This window comes from Tachysurus fulvidraco, chromosome 2 (assembly GCF_022655615.1).
Source record: "Tachysurus fulvidraco isolate hzauxx_2018 chromosome 2, HZAU_PFXX_2.0, whole genome shotgun sequence".
Classification (NCBI taxonomy): Eukaryota; Metazoa; Chordata; class Actinopteri; order Siluriformes; family Bagridae; genus Tachysurus; species Tachysurus fulvidraco.
In genome coordinates, this window is record NC_062519.1 from 30,263,682 (window position 1) to 30,283,064 (window position 19,383).

General features: G+C 37.9%; 2 protein-coding genes across 8 annotated transcripts in view; one reads left to right on the forward strand and one right to left on the reverse strand.

Moving 5' to 3' along the window:
* Positions 1-2,320, forward strand: part of fbn2b (fibrillin 2b) — a 69,005-nt gene extending 66,685 nt beyond the window's left edge. The window contains exon 65 of the mRNA XM_027159657.2: positions 105-2,320. Coding sequence (XP_027015458.2) covers positions 105-479 — 375 coding nt within the window. The 3' untranslated portion in view covers positions 480-2,320. The remainder of the gene's footprint in view (positions 1-104) is intronic.
* Positions 1,966-18,431, reverse strand: LOC113651051 (cortexin-1). 7 transcript variants are annotated; one of them, XM_027159699.2, is made up of 5 exons: positions 18,153-18,431; positions 17,953-18,049; positions 11,103-11,204; positions 9,658-9,816; positions 1,966-6,711 (listed from the first exon to the last, which is right to left on the reverse strand). In XM_027159699.2, the coding sequence occupies exon 5, from the start codon at positions 5,949-5,951 to the stop codon at positions 5,703-5,705; it is 249 nt and encodes an 82-aa protein (XP_027015500.1). In that variant the 5' UTR covers positions 5,952-6,711; positions 9,658-9,816; positions 11,103-11,204; positions 17,953-18,049; positions 18,153-18,431; the 3' UTR covers positions 1,966-5,702. The 7 variants fall into 7 exon arrangements, with proteins under 7 accessions (XP_027015500.1, XP_027015488.1, XP_027015505.1 ...); XM_027159687.2 differs by lacking the exon at positions 17,953-18,049 and having other exon boundaries at positions 18,153-18,429; XM_027159704.2 differs by lacking the exon at positions 11,103-11,204 and having other exon boundaries at positions 18,153-18,429.
* Between the last annotated feature and the right edge of the window lie 952 nt (positions 18,432-19,383).

A 19,383-nucleotide genomic window follows, 5' to 3' on the forward strand; every position in this document is an offset into this window, starting at 1 on the left:
TCGTCTTCGGCATCTGATTCTAGTTGTGTTTTTTTATTTGTCAGTTTGTTGATAAAGCGATGTCTGTGCTGTTTTTAACTCTCCATCTCGTTCCTGTGCTGCAGGAGTCTGTAAGCATGGCCAGTGTGGACACTCAGAACTCCATCCCTATGAATCTGTCTTTGGCCTCGCTCCAGAACAGAGAGCCGCTTGTGGAGCTAATTCCAGCCCTGGAGCCTTTGGAGCATCATGTCCGCTATGTCATTACTCACGGAAACCAGGCTGAGCACTTCAGGCTGATAGAGCGCCGTGACGGTAAGACGATCCTGCGCTTGGGCCGTAAGACACCCCCAGCCGGCTCCTACCGCCTCGAGATCGCCTCGCTGCCCCTGTATGGCCCACGCCAACTCCGCCAGCTGGAGGACCAACATGACACTGACTACCTGCTGGGGGAGATTGGAGATGCGCTGCTCATCAAGCTGCACATTTACCTGCACTGAGCGCATTCCTGACCTTTGACCCCAGTCCCTACGCTATAGAGCTTTATATAATGCTGAAGAACTGTCTTCAATCACCACACACTCCCCCCCCTTATTCATTCTCCCCCTTACACCAAAGCATTACAGTCAAGCAAGACATGCATGAAGACAATCAGAAAGATCAATTTTCCACAAAGGTATTTAAGCCATTAGTGACAGATGAAACTGTCAAAATGACCAAAAAAAGGACTTACGATGATGCCCAAATCTCTTTTCTGTAATCCAAGACAATTCAGTATTCCTCTTAGATTTTAATGTAGCGACTATATCAGCCTGTAAATGCACATACAGTTAAGCCTTGTCTTATAATATTACATAATGTATTGAACGTGTGGCCTGAACAACCACTGACCTTTCTGTAATCTCAGTGAACACTGGGGTCAAAGGATAATCCATTCAGTATTGAGTCATTCATAAAATATTGTACTGTTTTCTTTTTTTTTAAGTCACAAAGGACTGCAACAACAACCATGTTTCAGGTCAAAACTTAAGTCGATCATGTCAAAGTTGATCAAGCTAGCTCCTTTAAGTTTAAAGCTTTAATCCCACTATTTCATTCTGAACCAATCCAGCAGCTACACACCTAGAGCCAATGTTGGATCAGCTTCGGAATTGAAATCTGTCTTGAGGTAAAGCTTGAGTGTAAAATTTGCCACACTTTAATGGAGTCACATACAGTACTGCTTTACCTCTGAAGCAAACGGTTTCTGGTCCCAAGTCTGGACGTTTCAGGAGAAGGTTGAAATTGCTGCCATGTCATAATACCTCAAACGTACAGATCTTAAAGGTGCAGTTTATAATTTGTGAAAGTTGTTTAGCTTTAAAGGTACCTTCGAAAAGCTGTGATTCGCAATAGTGCCTTTTCTTCAGGCTTCTGTTTACATTTTTCCATTGAGAAATAATCTCAAGCCCAAGCCATTTCCCTTAAAATGGAAACTTACAAGGAAATCATTGTTACATCAGAGAGGGTCAGAAATCAGTTGTAGGCTTCTTAATTGTCATTGTAATTCAACCTCACAAGTTAAAACGTCTCTAAAAATTACAAACCGTCCCTTTATAAGAGGTCATTTTTATGCATTAGATCTGCTTTTCATTAAATCAGGGAGATGGACATACAACACAACTACACACAAGTTGTTGTCCAATTAAATCTTAAGTAGCTGATTTTTCTGAAACTCCAGACCACATCACCAACAATCGGGACTTTTATTAGCTGCCGTTCTTATTTTCTCTCAAGGAATAAAAAGGTGCTAAATGACTCCATCAGTGATACAGAAATGCAGTCTCAATTTACAGATTGCAATCCTGATCTCTTGTGTTGTTTGTCTGGGTTTTTTTTTTTGTGTTTATATTGTCTCAATGCTGAAAACCAATATTATCAATCTTGCTTTTTTGAAAATTAAATTGTATATTTTAAAAGTGAAATGTAGATTTTTTTTTTTTTAAAGTCAAACTTTTTGAAGAGCATCAAGGCTGACAAAACAAACAGAACACGCAATAGACTTAAAAGTGCTGTTGACTTTGTTTCCGTAATTAATAATGGCGTCCTTGACTGCTGCCAGACACTGAGTGATACCGTCACTGTTTACATGGCGCCGTCCTTTATGTTACGCTCACTGAAATAACACCAGCCTGGTGTTAGTGTGAAGTGGGCTAGATAGAGGACTTGCACATTGAGTTATCGTACTGTTTTTGGTGCAGCCTGACTGCAGTGTCTGGTGCTTTCTCTCTGGTGCTAAAAATCATCAAATCTTCAAACCTGAACATCAAAGTTACTGCACTGTTTTTAAAAAAAAAAAACAGCCTGAGCTATATTTATGCATAACCATTCGTCTAACATGGGAACTTTGTATACTTTTGTATCTTTTTTTGTAATGTTTTTAATCATAATTTTATTTGCCACTACATGTAAAGGAACGAATGTGCGTGTGTGTACTGTATTACAACATCGTTAGCAAACTTGAAATATTTCAGTAATCGTCATGCTCTTAGAACTGAACACATTTCATCTGTGGTGCTTGTGATGGTTTGGCAGCCCCTAACACTGTTTAACACACACACACTCACACACACACACACACACACACACACACACACACACACACACACACACACACACACACACACACACAGCAGTATTTTTGTGAACATACAGGAATGAGGCTGTATCTGAGCATCCACCACACTCTGGAAATAAAAGAGATCTTAGAAACATTTGATCAGTTACATGCCATTTTTAAACAACCTGTAAAACACAACAAATGGTAATAAAGCAATATTGGTTATGTTTTTAAATGCTTTGGTGTGTGTGTGTGTGTGGTGTGTGTGTCAGTTTCTTTACCCTGAAAGCCACATTTTGTTAAGAATATCTGGAAATGTGTAGAATTGAAATCATTAACAAACTTGGAAAAGAATATATGTGCACCAATAACGCAGATGCTAAACCACAGTGTAGCAATAACAGATGACATATTACTCATTCCCAGGCATAAGAAATGTAGTTTCTGCTTTGTTATTGCTTTGTATTTGTTATACTTCTGGGTGGAACAGTATCTCTGCATCGCAACACCCTGGGATTGATTATTTTCCTATTACAGCACACGCCACTATGTTGTCACTGGTATTACTTGTGTAAATAACCAGTCTCAATATCTATGCCCATTAAAAACACTGTAATAATCAGAATTACTTCTAACATACAATTCTGCTTTCCAACTTTATCTCTGACTTTGTGATGTGACACAAAAAATGTTCCGAGAAAGAAAGTGAATCTGTTTCAAGATAGATCGATGATAGCGCTATAACATACTTTCTCTGGGTTTTAGAGATAACAGTGTGTCACACCGTGCCAGATCAGGAAGTCTCTTTGATAAACTGAACAACTCAACACAGTTTGAGATGAGTGTGTAATGACTGATTCATGCAACACTGGGAGCTGGGAGTCTTATTCACTTGTTAACTGTAGCTTCAGTGCAACACTTAAAAGCACAAACCTAAAAACCAAAAATTATGTCCTAAATTATATCAAGTGGGAAATGTCTTTGTGAGAATGTAGAAAGTGACGGTTATAATTTTCATTCTATTACTGAGGATTTCTGAAACATAAAGAGAATAAAACCCTTATTTATTTGACACAATTGCCCCAGCTTAGCAAAACAAATGAGTTAGGAAAATATCCAATCTGCTTACAGTACAAATATCAAAAACACACCAAAGCAACACGTTGTTATGGGTATATTTTTCTTGATCCAGTGAGAAGACATTGAGCTAGAAATCTTAAACTGAATACATACAGTACAGTATTAGCAAAAGGAGACTCCAAATCTGAGCCTGAATACAAAAATAAAGCACTTTCAGTAGTTCTAAAACTCACACAGTAACTCACTACGCAGTCACAGAGCTCGGCAGATCAGCTACGGCTAATAGCCACACAACATAACACTGTCCAAGGCATAAATATAGATAGATATGGCTTTTAAATGATACAAATACACTGAAATACACTGCAGCAATATCACATTTCTGACATCTTAAAGGGGATTCTGCTCCTGTAAACACCAAGGAAAAACACCATCAGGGAAAAAGAACAGTGCTAATTACGGGTGTACGAAGGCAGCAGTCAGAAGGGACTTTCACATAGCAGGTGTACACTGTTTACACATCTGGTATATGATAACCAATTCTATCCAAAAGTGAGTTGTAAGTATGTTTATCCGGTCTCTATTACAACAGGTTGGTGACATATACTGGACTGGAATGTAGCCTTGATCACACTGCATTTTATTTCAGCAGAGCAAAACGATGATTACGGCAGTCCTGCGTGAGGTACTTCTCTTATCTGCTAGCTGTAAGTGAGCTAAGTACATAGAAATACAAAAAAGATAATAAGAAAAAATGTCATCAGTAAATTAGTAGATCAAACTGGACAATAGAAAATCCAGTGAACAACTAGCACATTAGCTAGCTAACCTGTTTTAATTATTTTCCTTTTTTTTAATGAAAAGCAAAGTAGCTGCCATAGCTGTAGCTGTGACTACCAGTTGAGCAAAGCCTGTCATCCTTTCTATAGGTTCTTGATTTTATTCTATTTACAGCTAGGTGACTATATTTGCCGGTGGCCTGACTACTGCTTTAAGCTGCTCAGTTTTATCTGTCTGATGATTATTTGTAAAAACTATACATTTTCATTTTGTTAACGTCTGGGTTTGTAGTGAATGAGGCAGGGATGAGCTGATTAGCCTTGAAATAGTCAATCCAATATGGCAGCCCCGCTGTGTTAAATGAAATCCTGGATTCTGGAGCAGTGGGTACCCAAAAATTATGATGTGAATAATGACATGAGTGGTGATGGAATAAAATACATCTAATTCATACTTTCTCTGAGTCCACTACCAAGAACAGTTCCTCATTTATCAAAAACTAATACACTGCCCAGTTGGCATTTGGCAACACCATTTTTGATTATCAGAGCTCTAATATGGGCTGAGGCTACAAACTATTCACTTTAGTAATTGCAGAACATGTTCAGAAGACTTCACTGTGAAGGTGCCTGAAGTTATTGTCCTTAAACTAATGATGGACCTGAGGTGGACTGAGCTAGTTTAGTTAAGTTAAGCTAGTTTAGCATTTTAAAAAATTGAGTGGGTTGGATGAGAGATAAATATGATCTGAATTTCAGGCCATCATTGGTCAGATACAGAACTGCTGCATCTGTATTTTTTCATTTAAAAAAGAGATTGATTTGTGACTGTATGATATTAAATGGGTGTAAAATATCCTGTGTCTCTGAAACTGTGTAACTCCATATATACGCCTAACACATTGTGTTAATTTCTACCAACCTAATTTCTAAATACCTAACACCTGATACTGACTAAATAAAATCATATCATTCTGGACTAGTGAATCTAGAAGACAGAATTTCACAAAACTGTATTAGTTTTTCATAACTGATAGAATAGTAGTTGTTCCTAGTACTGGACTCTGACTGAATGCTCTGCAGATTTTATGGGCCAAGGGAAAGTGGATCATGGATCAGGCAGCATTGCCCTAAGGGGAACCTGAGGAGTGACTACAGGATGCGGTGAAAGGAGATTCACACGGATGTGGGAAGTTGTCGAGGGCTGACCACAGAGAGAGCGAAGGCAGAGGCTCTCGGCTCGTCCACCATCGCTGGGCAGTGTTTTATACCAGCGCGTAGTCGAACTGGCCTCTCTCCAGGCCCTCTTTGTGGTCAGTCCAAGACGAGGCCGGCATGCGGCTGTAGGGATCAAGCAGAATGCGGAAGCAACGCACAAGCAGAAAAAGTAGGAAGAGCATGAGTAGGCCCACGAAGGCTAGAGCCGTTCTCTGCTCAGCGTCTGCAGCCAGCGGTGGCCTGCTGGGAAGCGCAGGGGAGAGCGGCTCGTACTCCAGTGGGGGAACATCGCTCATCCTCCACACGCCACGCCCACAGAACCTGCACACCGTCTGGACACTCGGGAGTATGGGCAGCTCGGCCAGATTGAACAGAAAGGGAGAGAACCTCTTCGAGCTTTAGAATCTCACACAAGTGGCAACACTGTGAACCGCAGCTTGCCCTCAGGAAGAACAAAACGACAAGCCTGCTTATTTTAGCCCCAGCACGTCTGGTCCTCTCAACAGCAGACTTGGTGTGAGGAAAGACGGCATGACACGGCAAGGGACAGATAGCTAATCCACACCAGCTCTCACACCAGCTAAATGGATCCAGATGGGACTTTGGTGTCCAGGTGTTATATAAACTGGACCCTGCTTTTCTGAGCTTAACACAGCTGAACTGTAAATGGTTTGATGACACGTGTCCTTGTTTCCTGTTTTCAGCGTGTCCAAGCCTGCAGACCTGTGACTAATCAGATCAGTGGGACAGCAGCTGGATGCACACAGAATAATAATAGCAGTTACAAAATAAGGTGTCTGGCCACTGGAGGGAGGAGATGGAGTGGGAAATACACGCTGCTGATAGTGCTACACAAACTGTCAAACAATGCAAACAATCAAGGAAGTTGGTGACAGATAGACGGTGGTCTCTGAAGGTTCAAAATCTATTATTGAGTCACTTATTGAAGGCTGTGGGGTCAGAGAAGAGGAAGTCTGGGGCTCTCCAATCCAGATTTAGCAATCCATTACACATATGAATGTCTCTAGTCGTCTTCCTTATCTCCTTGGTCCACACCTGTGAACACACAAAACCTGTATTTGACAAATCTAAGAGATAACGTTCCACTCACACTTGCTTTTGCTCTCTTTGTCAGCAAAATATAAGTGCCATTTCAATGGAACCTGCTGGGATCACCTACAGTTCTGATGTGAATAGGTTTTGTCAACTTTTTGACTTTGGCAACTTCTTTAGATTTTGAATATGTAGCAGAAGATCCAAAATGGATGATATACTAATTAGAGCTTAACATGATATTTTATGTAACATTCCCCAATCATATATATTCATTTTACCTGATATTGCTTACTAAATAAAGTTGGTTATCATTAGCAAGCAAGAAGACACAATCTTTAAATATACATATTTACGGTTCTAGTGCAGTTCAGTCAGGATTCAACTGAGCATTTGATGTTCAAGGAGACAACAGTGACAGCTTTTTTGGTGCTGGGATTTAAAATCAGTAGCTTTTGAACAGTAGCTAAAAGGAAAGATCCACACTGAAATATTTGCATATCACCATTTGTAATTAAAACATGCAATCTTTAGTGTTGTAAGATTTAAAGATAAAGATTTGTTTTTTAACTTTGGATTTGTTCACTTATTTAATCGACATATTGCTCGATTTTTCACTTTGGTTTCAATATTACCCACAATGCTGATTTAGCAGCATATGACTTAGCACTTCCTTCATCTCTACCTAATGAGATCGATGCAGTAGTCCTTTAGTCCTTCAAGACTTTCCAGCGCTCGCACCATCTCAAACACATCAGCTTTTAAAGATTAAATACCTCAACAACACCATTACACTTATCACCTCCTACATCACTTTCCATTCTGGATTTCTCATTAATATGATATCATACTTGATATCATATTATATCAGTGCTGGAAAATGGTGAGTGAGAAAGAAAGCCATGGCTCTTTCAGGACCTAACAGCAAAAACTGATAGTTATCTGTTATGTTTGAGATTATTAAAATAAAAATTCATATTAAACACTAAACTAACTGTGCTAGCAATCATTTTTGACAGGATTAATGATACATCACCAGGCAACAAATTCGGACAAGAATCAGTAAACACATCACACACATATTTAATGTGTTTTTGCGGGTAGAGTTTTCCTTTAAAACTGCTAATCCATAATTGCCCTACAGTTCTGGTGTGATTGAGGTTTTAAAAGTTTGTAAATCCACTGGTCTGAGAAATCTCTGCATACAGTATTTAAACAACCAGCAGCCAAACCAGAAGCCCAGTAATGGAAATAATTACATCTAGTAAACATGTGAAAAGCCTGCATGCTTGAAAAACACTGCATGAAATTAGTTTTCAAATGTCTATTACAACATCCATGAATTAAAATGGCTTTAAGTATTACTCTGACACACTGACAGCATGATCAGTCAGTGATTGCCTCATTACAGCAGCATTAGCAGTCAGGAACTATAGCACACTGAGACATTAATAGAGTAAATACGATGCCTATTCATCAGGGCTGTGTTTCAGTAATATTAACACACTGCTGTGAGGAGCAATCGAACACTGAAAGAATAACAGAGGATGTAGAGGATGGTGAAGAAACAATTCCATGCTACGGCCTTGAAGGATGTGGGTAGAGTCTGTAATGAGAAAAAGTTTCAGCTCAGACTCATCAGGATTTTTCCAGTTTCATCAAACATAAAGAAAGATGCCAATAATTTCAAGACTTGTTTTTGTTGCTTTTAACTTAACAGTAAATTTTAGTGATTTTTTAGTGATTAAGCTTTTAATCATTTAACTTTTAATCATTTAGCTTCTTTCCTCCAACTTAACTATGGGTGCCAATAGTTCTGGAGCTGAATGGACATTATATCTTCTAAATATTATTATAGCCTTAAATAATATTGCATTGAATACTTGGTGACACTGGGAACACAATAACTCTGGTTCTATGATTCTTAATAATAAAATCATATTATATTAAATTATTGTTTATTTCATCATTGACTGTAGTTCTGTGGTCCAGGTTCTTTTATACACTATATTTGCATTACACACACACACACACACACACACACACACACACACACACACACACACACACACACACACACACACACACACACACACACACGCAAACACAAACACACTTCAAATTTTAAGTCATTTGATTAAATAAAATGCTTAATCAATAAAAGCAGATTAATCAGCTGTTCTTGAAGGCACACTCCGAGGGCAGACGTCAGAGCAAACAGAAGGTGTAAATAAGCACAAGCAACTGTAAAGACTGTTAAAGTTTAATCCCAGGAGAAGGTTACACATCATTTTGTCTACTAGAACAAAATCAGTGCTTCCAAATTTAGAATAAATCTAATAATTAAAAAATTAAACTCCTGAGGTGTAGTAGTTACTTTTGTTGGTTATGTTTGTTAAGTGAGTAAAAAGATTATGTTAGCAATGTGCTTGGGTAATTTCAATTTTAAAAAATTATTTAATGATAATCTTAACAGAGTTTCCTGTTTTATTATTATCGTCTTAACTACAATTGTTTGTTTGTTTTTTCAATTTTTTAAATTATTGTTTAGCTTGCACCGAATTATATGTGAATTGAACTGTAAGGACTGCTTTAATTTTGCTTTACTCAGTATAGTGACAATAAAAAAGAATCTTGATCTTGAAGCTTGATCTTGACTACAGCTTTGCATTGTAGACCTCACTAAAATAGGTCTGGTTATAGCACTATGAATAAATCAATGCATTCTGTGATAATTGACATGACAGTGTTTAATGATATCATTAATATGTTAACACTAGGTATACATCTGCTTTTTGATCATATTGGGTTTTTTATTTCTAATCCATGATATAGCAGCCAAACAATTCTTCATATCCTTTACCACTTACACATTCAGTGTTACAAACATTACGACATGATCTGCACTCACAACACAGATTGTAAAAGAAAAAAATTCACTTGTAGGACCTCATATGTGCTGTGTGTCCTCCAGGTCGTGCAAAGGGAGAAGCTTCAGATGAAAGGGGCTGTGCAAGGCTCTGACTCCAGGGTCGGGCAGTGACCGTCTGTCCAGAGAGCAAAGCAGATGGCAGCGCAGCATGAGCCCCAAAACGTTTACATCAGAGCCTACAGGAAAGGAGAGGACATGCTGAGGATACCAAGACACCTGCTTCTGAGTAAAAATACAGCCACATACTGTAATCTCTCCCACACATATAGCATACAAACATTTAAATGCTTTGTTATGACTAGGGGGCATTTATATATTTCTTTTTGTTGAGATGGTTCGACTTCTCTTTTGGAATAGGAATTTCTTCTGACTGACCACCTTTACCCTGCAATGAAACAATTCTATCCTGATAAGCATGATCTCTTCATAATCCTGGAATCTGAGTCACTGAGAAGAGGATGTGGTTTTTGGTTCTTGTTCTTCTCTCTTCAGTTCTTCCTCATATATCTTGCCTCAGGGAGATTTTCCTTTCCACTATCACCTATGGCTTTCTTGATATGGATCAATACCTAAATCCAGAGTTCTGTAATGCTGCTTTGTCCTAATGTACATATAGGGAAAAAATCCTGAATTCAGTACACATTGCAGTAAGTGAAAGTGAGACTCAGACAATCGATGTTCCTTTTCTGCAGCTGCTATTATTGCAAGCATCAGGTCCCCTTTCAGCATCCTTTAGCACTTCCATTTTTTTTTTTTTTTTGTAAACCCATGCCTCAATGGTTCACTGGTCATCCTGCCAAACTCCTGATAGTAATCTGACGCCTAACATCTACACAACAAGATCATCACAGAATTCAGTCATCAGGTTCACTCCAGACAGATCTAGGTAGAGAATGAGGCAGCTGACTACAATGGCAGCTGACTTCTGGAAAGTTCTAATACAAAGAAAGCTCAAAGAGGTTCACTAGTAAAGTCATATGACAGAGTTCATATTACATTCCAGTTTTCAGATATGAATTAGATCTTTATATTAAACACAAATGAGAACATTTAATCCTTGAACGTATCTCTGCTCTCCTTTAGGTGCAGGCAGACCACTGATTCTTGACCCTTTGTTCCTGTTATTTTCATTCTTCTTTCACTTCTTGATTATACACTTTCTTACTTTTTCACTCTTTCATGTATTTTATTTTCTTATATCTTCATTTCATTACTTTTGAAATGAATATTCTGTGTCTGTACTATTTTTTTCTCTTCATCCCCATCATTCTTATTTTCTCCCTCATTTAAGTTTCATTTTGTGTCAGCGAGGCGGGGTTAAAAACAGACCCAAATGCAGGATAGCGTAAAATAAAAGACACAAAACAGGGAGAAAGACACGACACAAAATGCAACAAGAGACGACAAGGATTCCACGTTGCCATAGGGGCAGACATGTGACACAGAACATAAACAAACGCACATGGCCAAAAGTCCGGGCTGGATCCTGACAGTACCCACACCTCGAGGCGCGGCTTCCGAAGCGCCAATCCGGTATCAAACCATATACGAGGGGACCACGATCCTGGCGAGATTCAGGAGGGGGGGAGAAAACCAGAATGGGACAAGGGCGGGGCAGACATGTGACACAGAACATAAACAAAAGCACATGGCCAAAAGTCTGGGCTTGATACTGATATGTTGTCCTTTTATCCTTTTTCTGTCTTCTTTCTTAACCTGTTCTCCCATTTGCCCAGTTGTTAATTGCTGTTTTAGGTTTCATTGTATCTGTTCATTTTTCTCCCTTTCTATCTCCCTTTCCCCTTTTATCATATTAAAAATGTAGATCATTTTGCTTCTTTTAAAAATAAATGTATGAAATATGCTGAAATATGCTGCTGTTTGTTTATCATTTTATCTTATTCATCCCTTCCTTTCTCTCATTTTACATTGCTAGATTTCCGCTTTCACTCATTATCATTCTCTCTTTCACATTCAATCTCCATGTTCCATTTCTTTCTTTTATCATTTCTCTATGTTCTTGTTAGTCACTTATTTTGGCCTTCTTTCATTCTGTACGTTTCTTGCTCATTTTCTTTCGATGCAAGCGTTCTCTTTTTTCTTTTTAGCCTTTAAGTCTTAGTCTTACTTTAATTTCTCATATTTTCATTCTTTTCTTTCCTTCTTTGATTCTCTCTTTTTTGTCTTTATTCAGTTTAGCACTCATTTTCCTGTTTCATGTATCTTTTTTATCATCCATTCTCTCTGATCTGACTTTTATTCTTTCCTTCTATTTCTTGTTTTCTTTTACCATTTCCTTAGCTCATTTTTCTTTTTCATTCCCTATTTCCTTCCTTTGCTCTCCATTCTCTCTATAGTTCTCTCATAACCAATTTCTCCTCTTCATTCAGTCGTTCTCATTCTCTTATCATTGTGTTTCTTTTCACTCCTTTCTCTTGGTCATTTATTACCTCAATTTTTATGTGGATTTCATTTCGCCTGTTGTTTTATTGTTTTTTCTTTATCTCCTACATTCACTTTCTTCATTTTCTTCCTTCTCACTTGCTTTCATTTTTCTTTTCTTTGCTGGAATCCTACTCTCTCTTTCCCAGCAGGGACAGAGATGATCCTCAAAAACATGTCTGTCTCTTATCTAAAACCCTCAGGGTTTTCTTTCACTGCTGACAGATAAAACAAACAAGGGCAAGCAGAGACATAAATGGCATTCTATTAAAGCACCCTTGTGTCCGCTGGTGTTATATGCTGTCCTCTGGAGCTTAGAGTCGGAGTGTCCCCACTGTGTCCGATCATTACGTCGCCCACAGTGTCTGACCTCACCAGCAGCCATTCCTCATGTGGTGACACTGAGGAGCAAAAGCTTGGATTTATCATTATTTGTGACTTGTCTGTGGTCCTTTTGCAAAATGAATTAGAGGCCATGATCTAAAATGAACCCCCCACCCTCACCCCCGACACACCACCAATGTCATATCCAAACTGACAGTCAGCTGATGCTGATGGCCTGCACTTCGATGGGAAATTAGCTGAACTCCTTCCAACTGTCTGCTTATAAAGATAAAATGGGTTTAGGAGAAAAGGGCAAGAGGAAACACAGTGTGTGAGCAGAACAAATGCTACAATAGAAACTCACACAGATAGTGAAAAAGAGAAAGAGGAAGAGAGAAGGGGAGAGAGAGTGAGAGAGAGTGAGAGAGAGATAGAGCGCGAGAGAGAGTGTGTGTGTTTATGTGTCTGTGTGTGTGTCTGTGTGTGCGTGCGGATGTGTGGCGAAGTTCAAAGGAGCTATTTATGCCATCAATCATGTAAGTTCTGATGGTGGTTCTGGGCTCTTGTTTGGTTCAATTCATTGATCGGTAGAGAACATCTCCAGTAATAAGATCCTGCTTAAAAACACGGTCACCTTGAACAAAGATGCATCCAAAACCACAGGCATCTAATGTTCATGAATTTATTCCCTCTCCAGTATCCTACTATCTACATACTAGTTTCTTTTCCTAATGGAGCTCCCCTTTTCCCTTTTTAAACTTTTTTCATAATTTTTTTATAAGCGCCCTAATTCATTCTGCGTAGGGGTTTACTTATTACCATTAATCTGCATTGGAGAAATTAAACAGAGTGTGTTTCAGCCTGCTGACAGTTTAGCCCGAGTTTCCACTTTCATACTGCTGCTCTTAAATCCTGTGGCTGTTTTTCTTAATGCTTTGAAACTGACCAAAGTTTCGGAGGAAAAAAATGTACACGAATGATTATAAGCAGTCTGCTGGATCTGAAAAACTAACATCATCACAGTATACTCTTTACAAAGTCCAGGTTAACTGTGTGCCATAACCAGAACTGTAGTAGTCTTTAGACCAAGGGCCACAGAGTTTAGACCACCGAACCATGTACTACTCTGAAACACAGGCCCAGTAATACAGTTCCACTCAGAATCAAAGGTCCACACTTAACTATGTGCCCTTTTTTAACCACAAGGTAGTTACTGGCTAAAAGCCCATACCTGTAAACACGTAATAAAGCTATTTATAGGTTAAAATTAAAAACAAACTGAGTCTGAATTAATATCCCATAATCTTAAATGACAGCTAAAAGTCCCCCAATACACACACACACAAACACACACACCTGTTCCCACCATCACAAGTACACTCGTAAAATGTGCTTTTCAAACTGCTGTACATACTGCATCACAGGGCAAGGACACACTCTTTGAGGAAATTTTTTTTCCATCCTTGTTTCACATGCATAAACTCACCGATGCCCATGATTATTACCTAGTGTTGCTCTGACTGACAGAGAGACACGGCCAATGTGCTCTTGGACTCGTAGCAATAATGCTTAAACTGGGAAAAACAGTGTGCTGCCTAAAAGTGTGAGAAGAAAAAATCTGAATCGATGTATGCTCAACCTCAGGAAAGTGGAAAAATTTTATAGCCATGTTTATAAGTAAATTTAATATAAGGGCCCGCTAGAGAATTCTTGTTCCACCTCTTCACTGAGCCCTGCTGTGTCTCTGGAAATGGTGATTCTTCTCAGACAGCTGAACTCCCTGCTCCCTCCTCTCCAAATAAATGTACAGTCTCATCTATCATTGGCCAGATTTGAAGTAATCACTTTAAAAATCTCGTTCTAAGCAGTCACAGGACTAATAAAGAAAAATCTAACAGCGGTTTTCTGGACACGACCCAGCTGGCGGTGCTGGAAAATGACAGAGTAATTTTCTGTACTGAGTCTGTGCCATTGATATCCGTTGTAATGGAGGAACCCAGTGGCTATCCACAAAAGACCCCTTGCTGCTGATGGGCTTTATGTCAAACACATCTGCCTCCCATCCCACCGCAGGCTACTGAGGCTTTCCAATAAGAACAACTTAACTGCCTAAAGCAGAATCTAATTTTGGTATTATTCACAATTGTAGAACTGAAACAAAATATTACAGAACAAAATGTTCAGAGGATTCAGTGCTACTGTTTCTGCTTAAATAAAGTGTGCTATTTAAACTTTTTTGCATACTGTATGTGTTCAACTCTTACCATTTTTTGATCGGTTGCTATCATGACAAATAAGCATGACCTGTGCAATTGTCAGTCAGTGTGAAGGAGGCGTGGCTTCTGTACCTGTCAGGTGAAAATGAAGGCATCTTGGCTTCCGTGCCAGGCAGTCCCAAAGTGAAGGAGGTTTTGCCTCTGATCCTGTTATGCCCAGTGAAGAATTTCAAAATTCTCTTTTAACTTAGAAATGTCACACTGTATATACTGACAAAAAGTGTCTTACGACTTAAGTGTTTTGAGAAGCATGGCCAAATGGATAGTTTAAAAGAGACAAGGGAAGAGACAAACATAAATGGTAAAATGTGCATAAAATGTAAAGGACATGGAGTATAAAGTAAGAACTTGAGTGACAAATTTAAAATGCATGTTACATGATACAGCTTTATTCAAACTGACTGGTTGAGTGCACACTATCTACCTGGAGCTCAGTCAGAGGGAATATGCCAGCACTCTGTCAAACCCACCTGCCGCATCTTTAATTCCCAGCCCAAATCACAGCATGAAATATTAAGCTGGAATGGACAGCACAGATGGCAGTGAGTGACTGACAGGATGAGCAGCAGGAGTGTATGTTGCAGCACAGGTCTAGAACTAGAGAAATGTCACAGTTATAGGACTGACACAAGCCTACCTAATGCCCAGAATCTTCCGTCTCACTGCACACACCCTGTTAAAAAAAAAACCTCAGCACTTTCTAAAGTGTAAATACAGAGGACAGCACTATCTCTACTGTGTGATGACCTGCTGTGAGGACATGCAGCCGGGGACTATCCGCCCACAGACATGTCAGTCCCTTCCAGCGGTCTGTCATTAAGGGCATCACATCAAAACGCAACAAATGTCAAATGGACGGCAAGGGACAATGGGAAGGGACAGAAAAAAGGTCAAACTATCTGTGCTGTGAGCGGTATTATAAAAACTGATTTAAGTTTGAACTTCTGTCAGCAGAAACAGAATGAAATGCAGTAATTAAATCTGTGCAGGAGAAAATGAAAATGCTGATGTAGAGCAAGCGGTGTGTGCATGAAAAACTCCAGCTCATAAACCAGAAAAAGAAAGCTTGGATTAAAAATAAAGGAAAGAAGATATGAAGGATCTTCAAAAGAGCCTATAGGATTCAAAATCCTTATGTAAGAAAAAAAAAACACACTAAATAAAAGCAGTGTTCCGTATTTCCCCCTTTAGCGGTATGAGCAGGACATGAGTCCAAACTGCTAGAATCCAAACCAAACAAGTTAACAGCCCCTGGACCAGACTGTAAATCGGCAGTCTTGACTGGGAAGATAATAAAAACTCAGACATGGTGTCAATTATCAATTGGCTCAAAATTATAGCTCTAATAAATATTTCAGTAGGGATCTTGGAAAGAAACTAAACCCTTCTCTTTAAATCAATATCATTCCAAGCTCAGTTCAAAACATTTACTGACATTAATTTGCATCTTGACCAAGGAACCTGGGACTCTTTGATATTAAAACAGACAGAGATTAGTACTGTACATATGCAGTCACCCCCTTCAGAGAATGATTAAAATTTCGACTTAATTAGTGTAACTATTCGCCTTTCCTCTAACAAAAAAAAACCTGATGTGGCCTTTGTCCAAATGCAAGGTTGCACACATGGAAAATTACTTTATCATCTATCAGCATGAGACAGAGACAGAGACAGACTGTTGTTGAGCTACACAAGTCAGGTATAAAAATAAATATTAATTCATCTACTAGATGCCATCTCCATAACAACAAGCTCTTTGGAAGCATTAAAAAATACACTTCCTTAGAACCTCTCAAAAATGCAGCTCTAAAATCTATCAATCACCACTGAAACTATAATTGGGAATGTCTATTGTAGTTAAGAGACCAAAATCTTTTTTGGCTGAAAACAAATGCCAGGTTTTGGTGACGAAAGAAGACTCAATACGGATAAGGAGAAGGACCCAAAATCCACCATCAAATACTGGGGAAGGTCACCAATGATTTGGGACTGTATTTTGGGCCTATTTTCTTGTGAATAAATTTACCAAGTAAAGAGATTTTAGCTCAAAACTTGGTTGCTAGGAAGTACAGACTTGGCTGTACATAAACAAGTCAATGAGTAGACAAAGTTCTTAAAATTTTGCTAGACCAATATCAAGATCCAACAACCTTAATAGAGACTTCTAGACTCAACAAATATTAATGTAAATATTAATAGTTTTAGAACAATAATGTTAAGGTCAGTGCTTCACACAAAACAAAGTACTACTTAGGAAAACATTTTGTAAGGAAAAAATTTAAACAATGTTATCTGGGTTTAAACTCACTTATTTACTTACGCATATGTTATTTATTTTGCATATTCATTTTTTTTTCATTATTTTCAAGAAAAAATCCAATAACATACCAATGAAGAAGTTTTTTTTAGTGTTTTTCATAGTCTTTTGTTAAGGTCATGGTTTGAGCTAAATGATTCTATTCATCTTAGATTTATGACTAATGTTAACTCTGACCAGTATTACAGTCAGAGTGTTACTTCATTAAATATGTTTTCGGATCGAGCAACAGGAATCTCAGATTTAGCAATGGCTTCTTTTACGACAAACGTAAGCACTGATTCTAAAAATTAAGCGACACCAGTGAGACTCCTGACTGCACCAAAACTTTCCCCTTTTATCATTGATCATGATTATAGTGATCACAGGTCCAACAATGATTCTGCTCAGAATGAGTATACGTTTGCAGTATGTACCAAGTCAAATGTACTGTAGTTAGAATCTAAAAAAATATATTCACGTGAAAATGTTTTCTCATATGTTTGCATGATTTGTGCACACAAGAATCGCTTATTTCGAGTACATAATTCGAATACATACACTTTCTGTATCTTTATTATGTATCTTTCCCATTGAACATGAAGATGAGAAGATTACCTATAAACTAATTTATGGCAAGTAGTTGGACCTTAAAAAAACTCCTTTGTTCTCTTAAGAACACAGTACCTTTTTCAGATTCAAGTATTACCAACATATCTATCTATCTATCTATCTATCTATCTATCTATCTATCTATCTATCTATCTCATATATATATATATATATATATATATATATATATATATATATATATATATATATATATATATATATATATATATATGTAAAACCACTTTCTACGTTAAATTGTAGAATATAATGGGGCAGATCATTAAAACTGAGGCTGTTAGCTATTCTGCACTTAAATAAATGACACAGCATTACTACTATATTCAAGTAATAAATAATGATACCTTGGAATAAAATGACTTAACATCTCAGCTTTTTCCCAGATATTATTCCTGCTATTTTAATCAACGTGTCAAATAAATCCGATGGAAGTTTCTGAAGCTGTCAGCAATCCGAAGGATATAACGTTCCATCAAACAGCATAAACAGTAAATCATGCATTGCGTGCAAATAAAAACGGAGACGAAATAAATAACAATCTAACCTCTGTTACGCCAAAAAAGATGAGTATGTCTAGCATCAGATGTCAAGTGAAGTGAAACTTCAGCCGCTTTGCAGCTCCGCTAAACGAACTCGAATAACAGCATCGAGCAACGGGTAGTGAAAAGCCATTCGTGAGCGAATCGTTTCTTTATGAACGATTCTTTACAATTGAATCACGGAATCGATTCGTAACCAAGAACAAATACGGAGATTTTTTTCACCCACGCCCTCATCCTACGTAATCTAAAGTATGTGTTTGTGCATTCGCGTTGTTGAGACTGTGCGTATTCCAGCCTTTAATTTCACTTTTTCATTAAATAACATGTTTGCAGTCATTCTATATTGATAAGCTACTGCACATGCGCAGTGTCAGAGTCATTTAATCGGAAGATGTACGAAGGCGAGCGTGTCATGCATAAAAACAGAGTAAACCTATTTTATATCTAATACTGAAAACAGTTTTTAATATTACGAAGCAAATGTTTGCATTCCCTTGTATTATTGTATCTATTTCTTGCTGCAGATAGGTATGTATAAGACAATAAAATGGGATAAAATAAGAAATTAAAATACTATAGAAAAAATCTTAATATTACCAAAAAAAAGTATATAACTATAGAATATGTCCATAACTATAATAATACTTATAATAATACTTATATGATAACAATACTTGTTCTACTATTAGTAGTAACAACAAAAGTAACTGCAATAAGTTTGTTAGATTTGTCAAAGATTTTTAAACAATATATATGCCAATTTTTGTCATTGATAATACATTGCCATTACAAGCTATTATACAAGTGGATGGAGAATATTCGTATAAACTGTAACAAATTAAATCAGAGAAATCTGTACAAATTAATGTTCTATATCAAACACAGTGCTACATCAATGCTGCTGATTTCTGTGTAGCCTAATCATGAGAGTAACCATGACAAAAAACATCTCACCAAACCATCTTGGTGACCAGAATGGCTTTAAGTTTTTAAGACATTGACTTCATTATATATGATTACTTACAGTATGTTGATTACAGGCCCATTACTTACTTAATGAATGGTGGGGAATTCCTGCTATTTAACTGCTGTGAGTGAGATTCATACCTGTGGTACAATGCATTTGTTACCAGGGATGGTGTGAAGGTGTGAATTGGCCTGAAACCCCTGCCAGGATGAAATCGCACAGGTAGGTGTAGATGGCATTGCAGGCCTATCTGTTTATGCAGAGAT

Coding starts and splice junctions, on each gene's coding strand:
- LOC113651051 (XM_027159710.2), bottom strand. CDS start 5,951: ATGAGCGATGTTCCCCCACTGGAGTACGAGCCGCTCTCCCCTGCGCTT.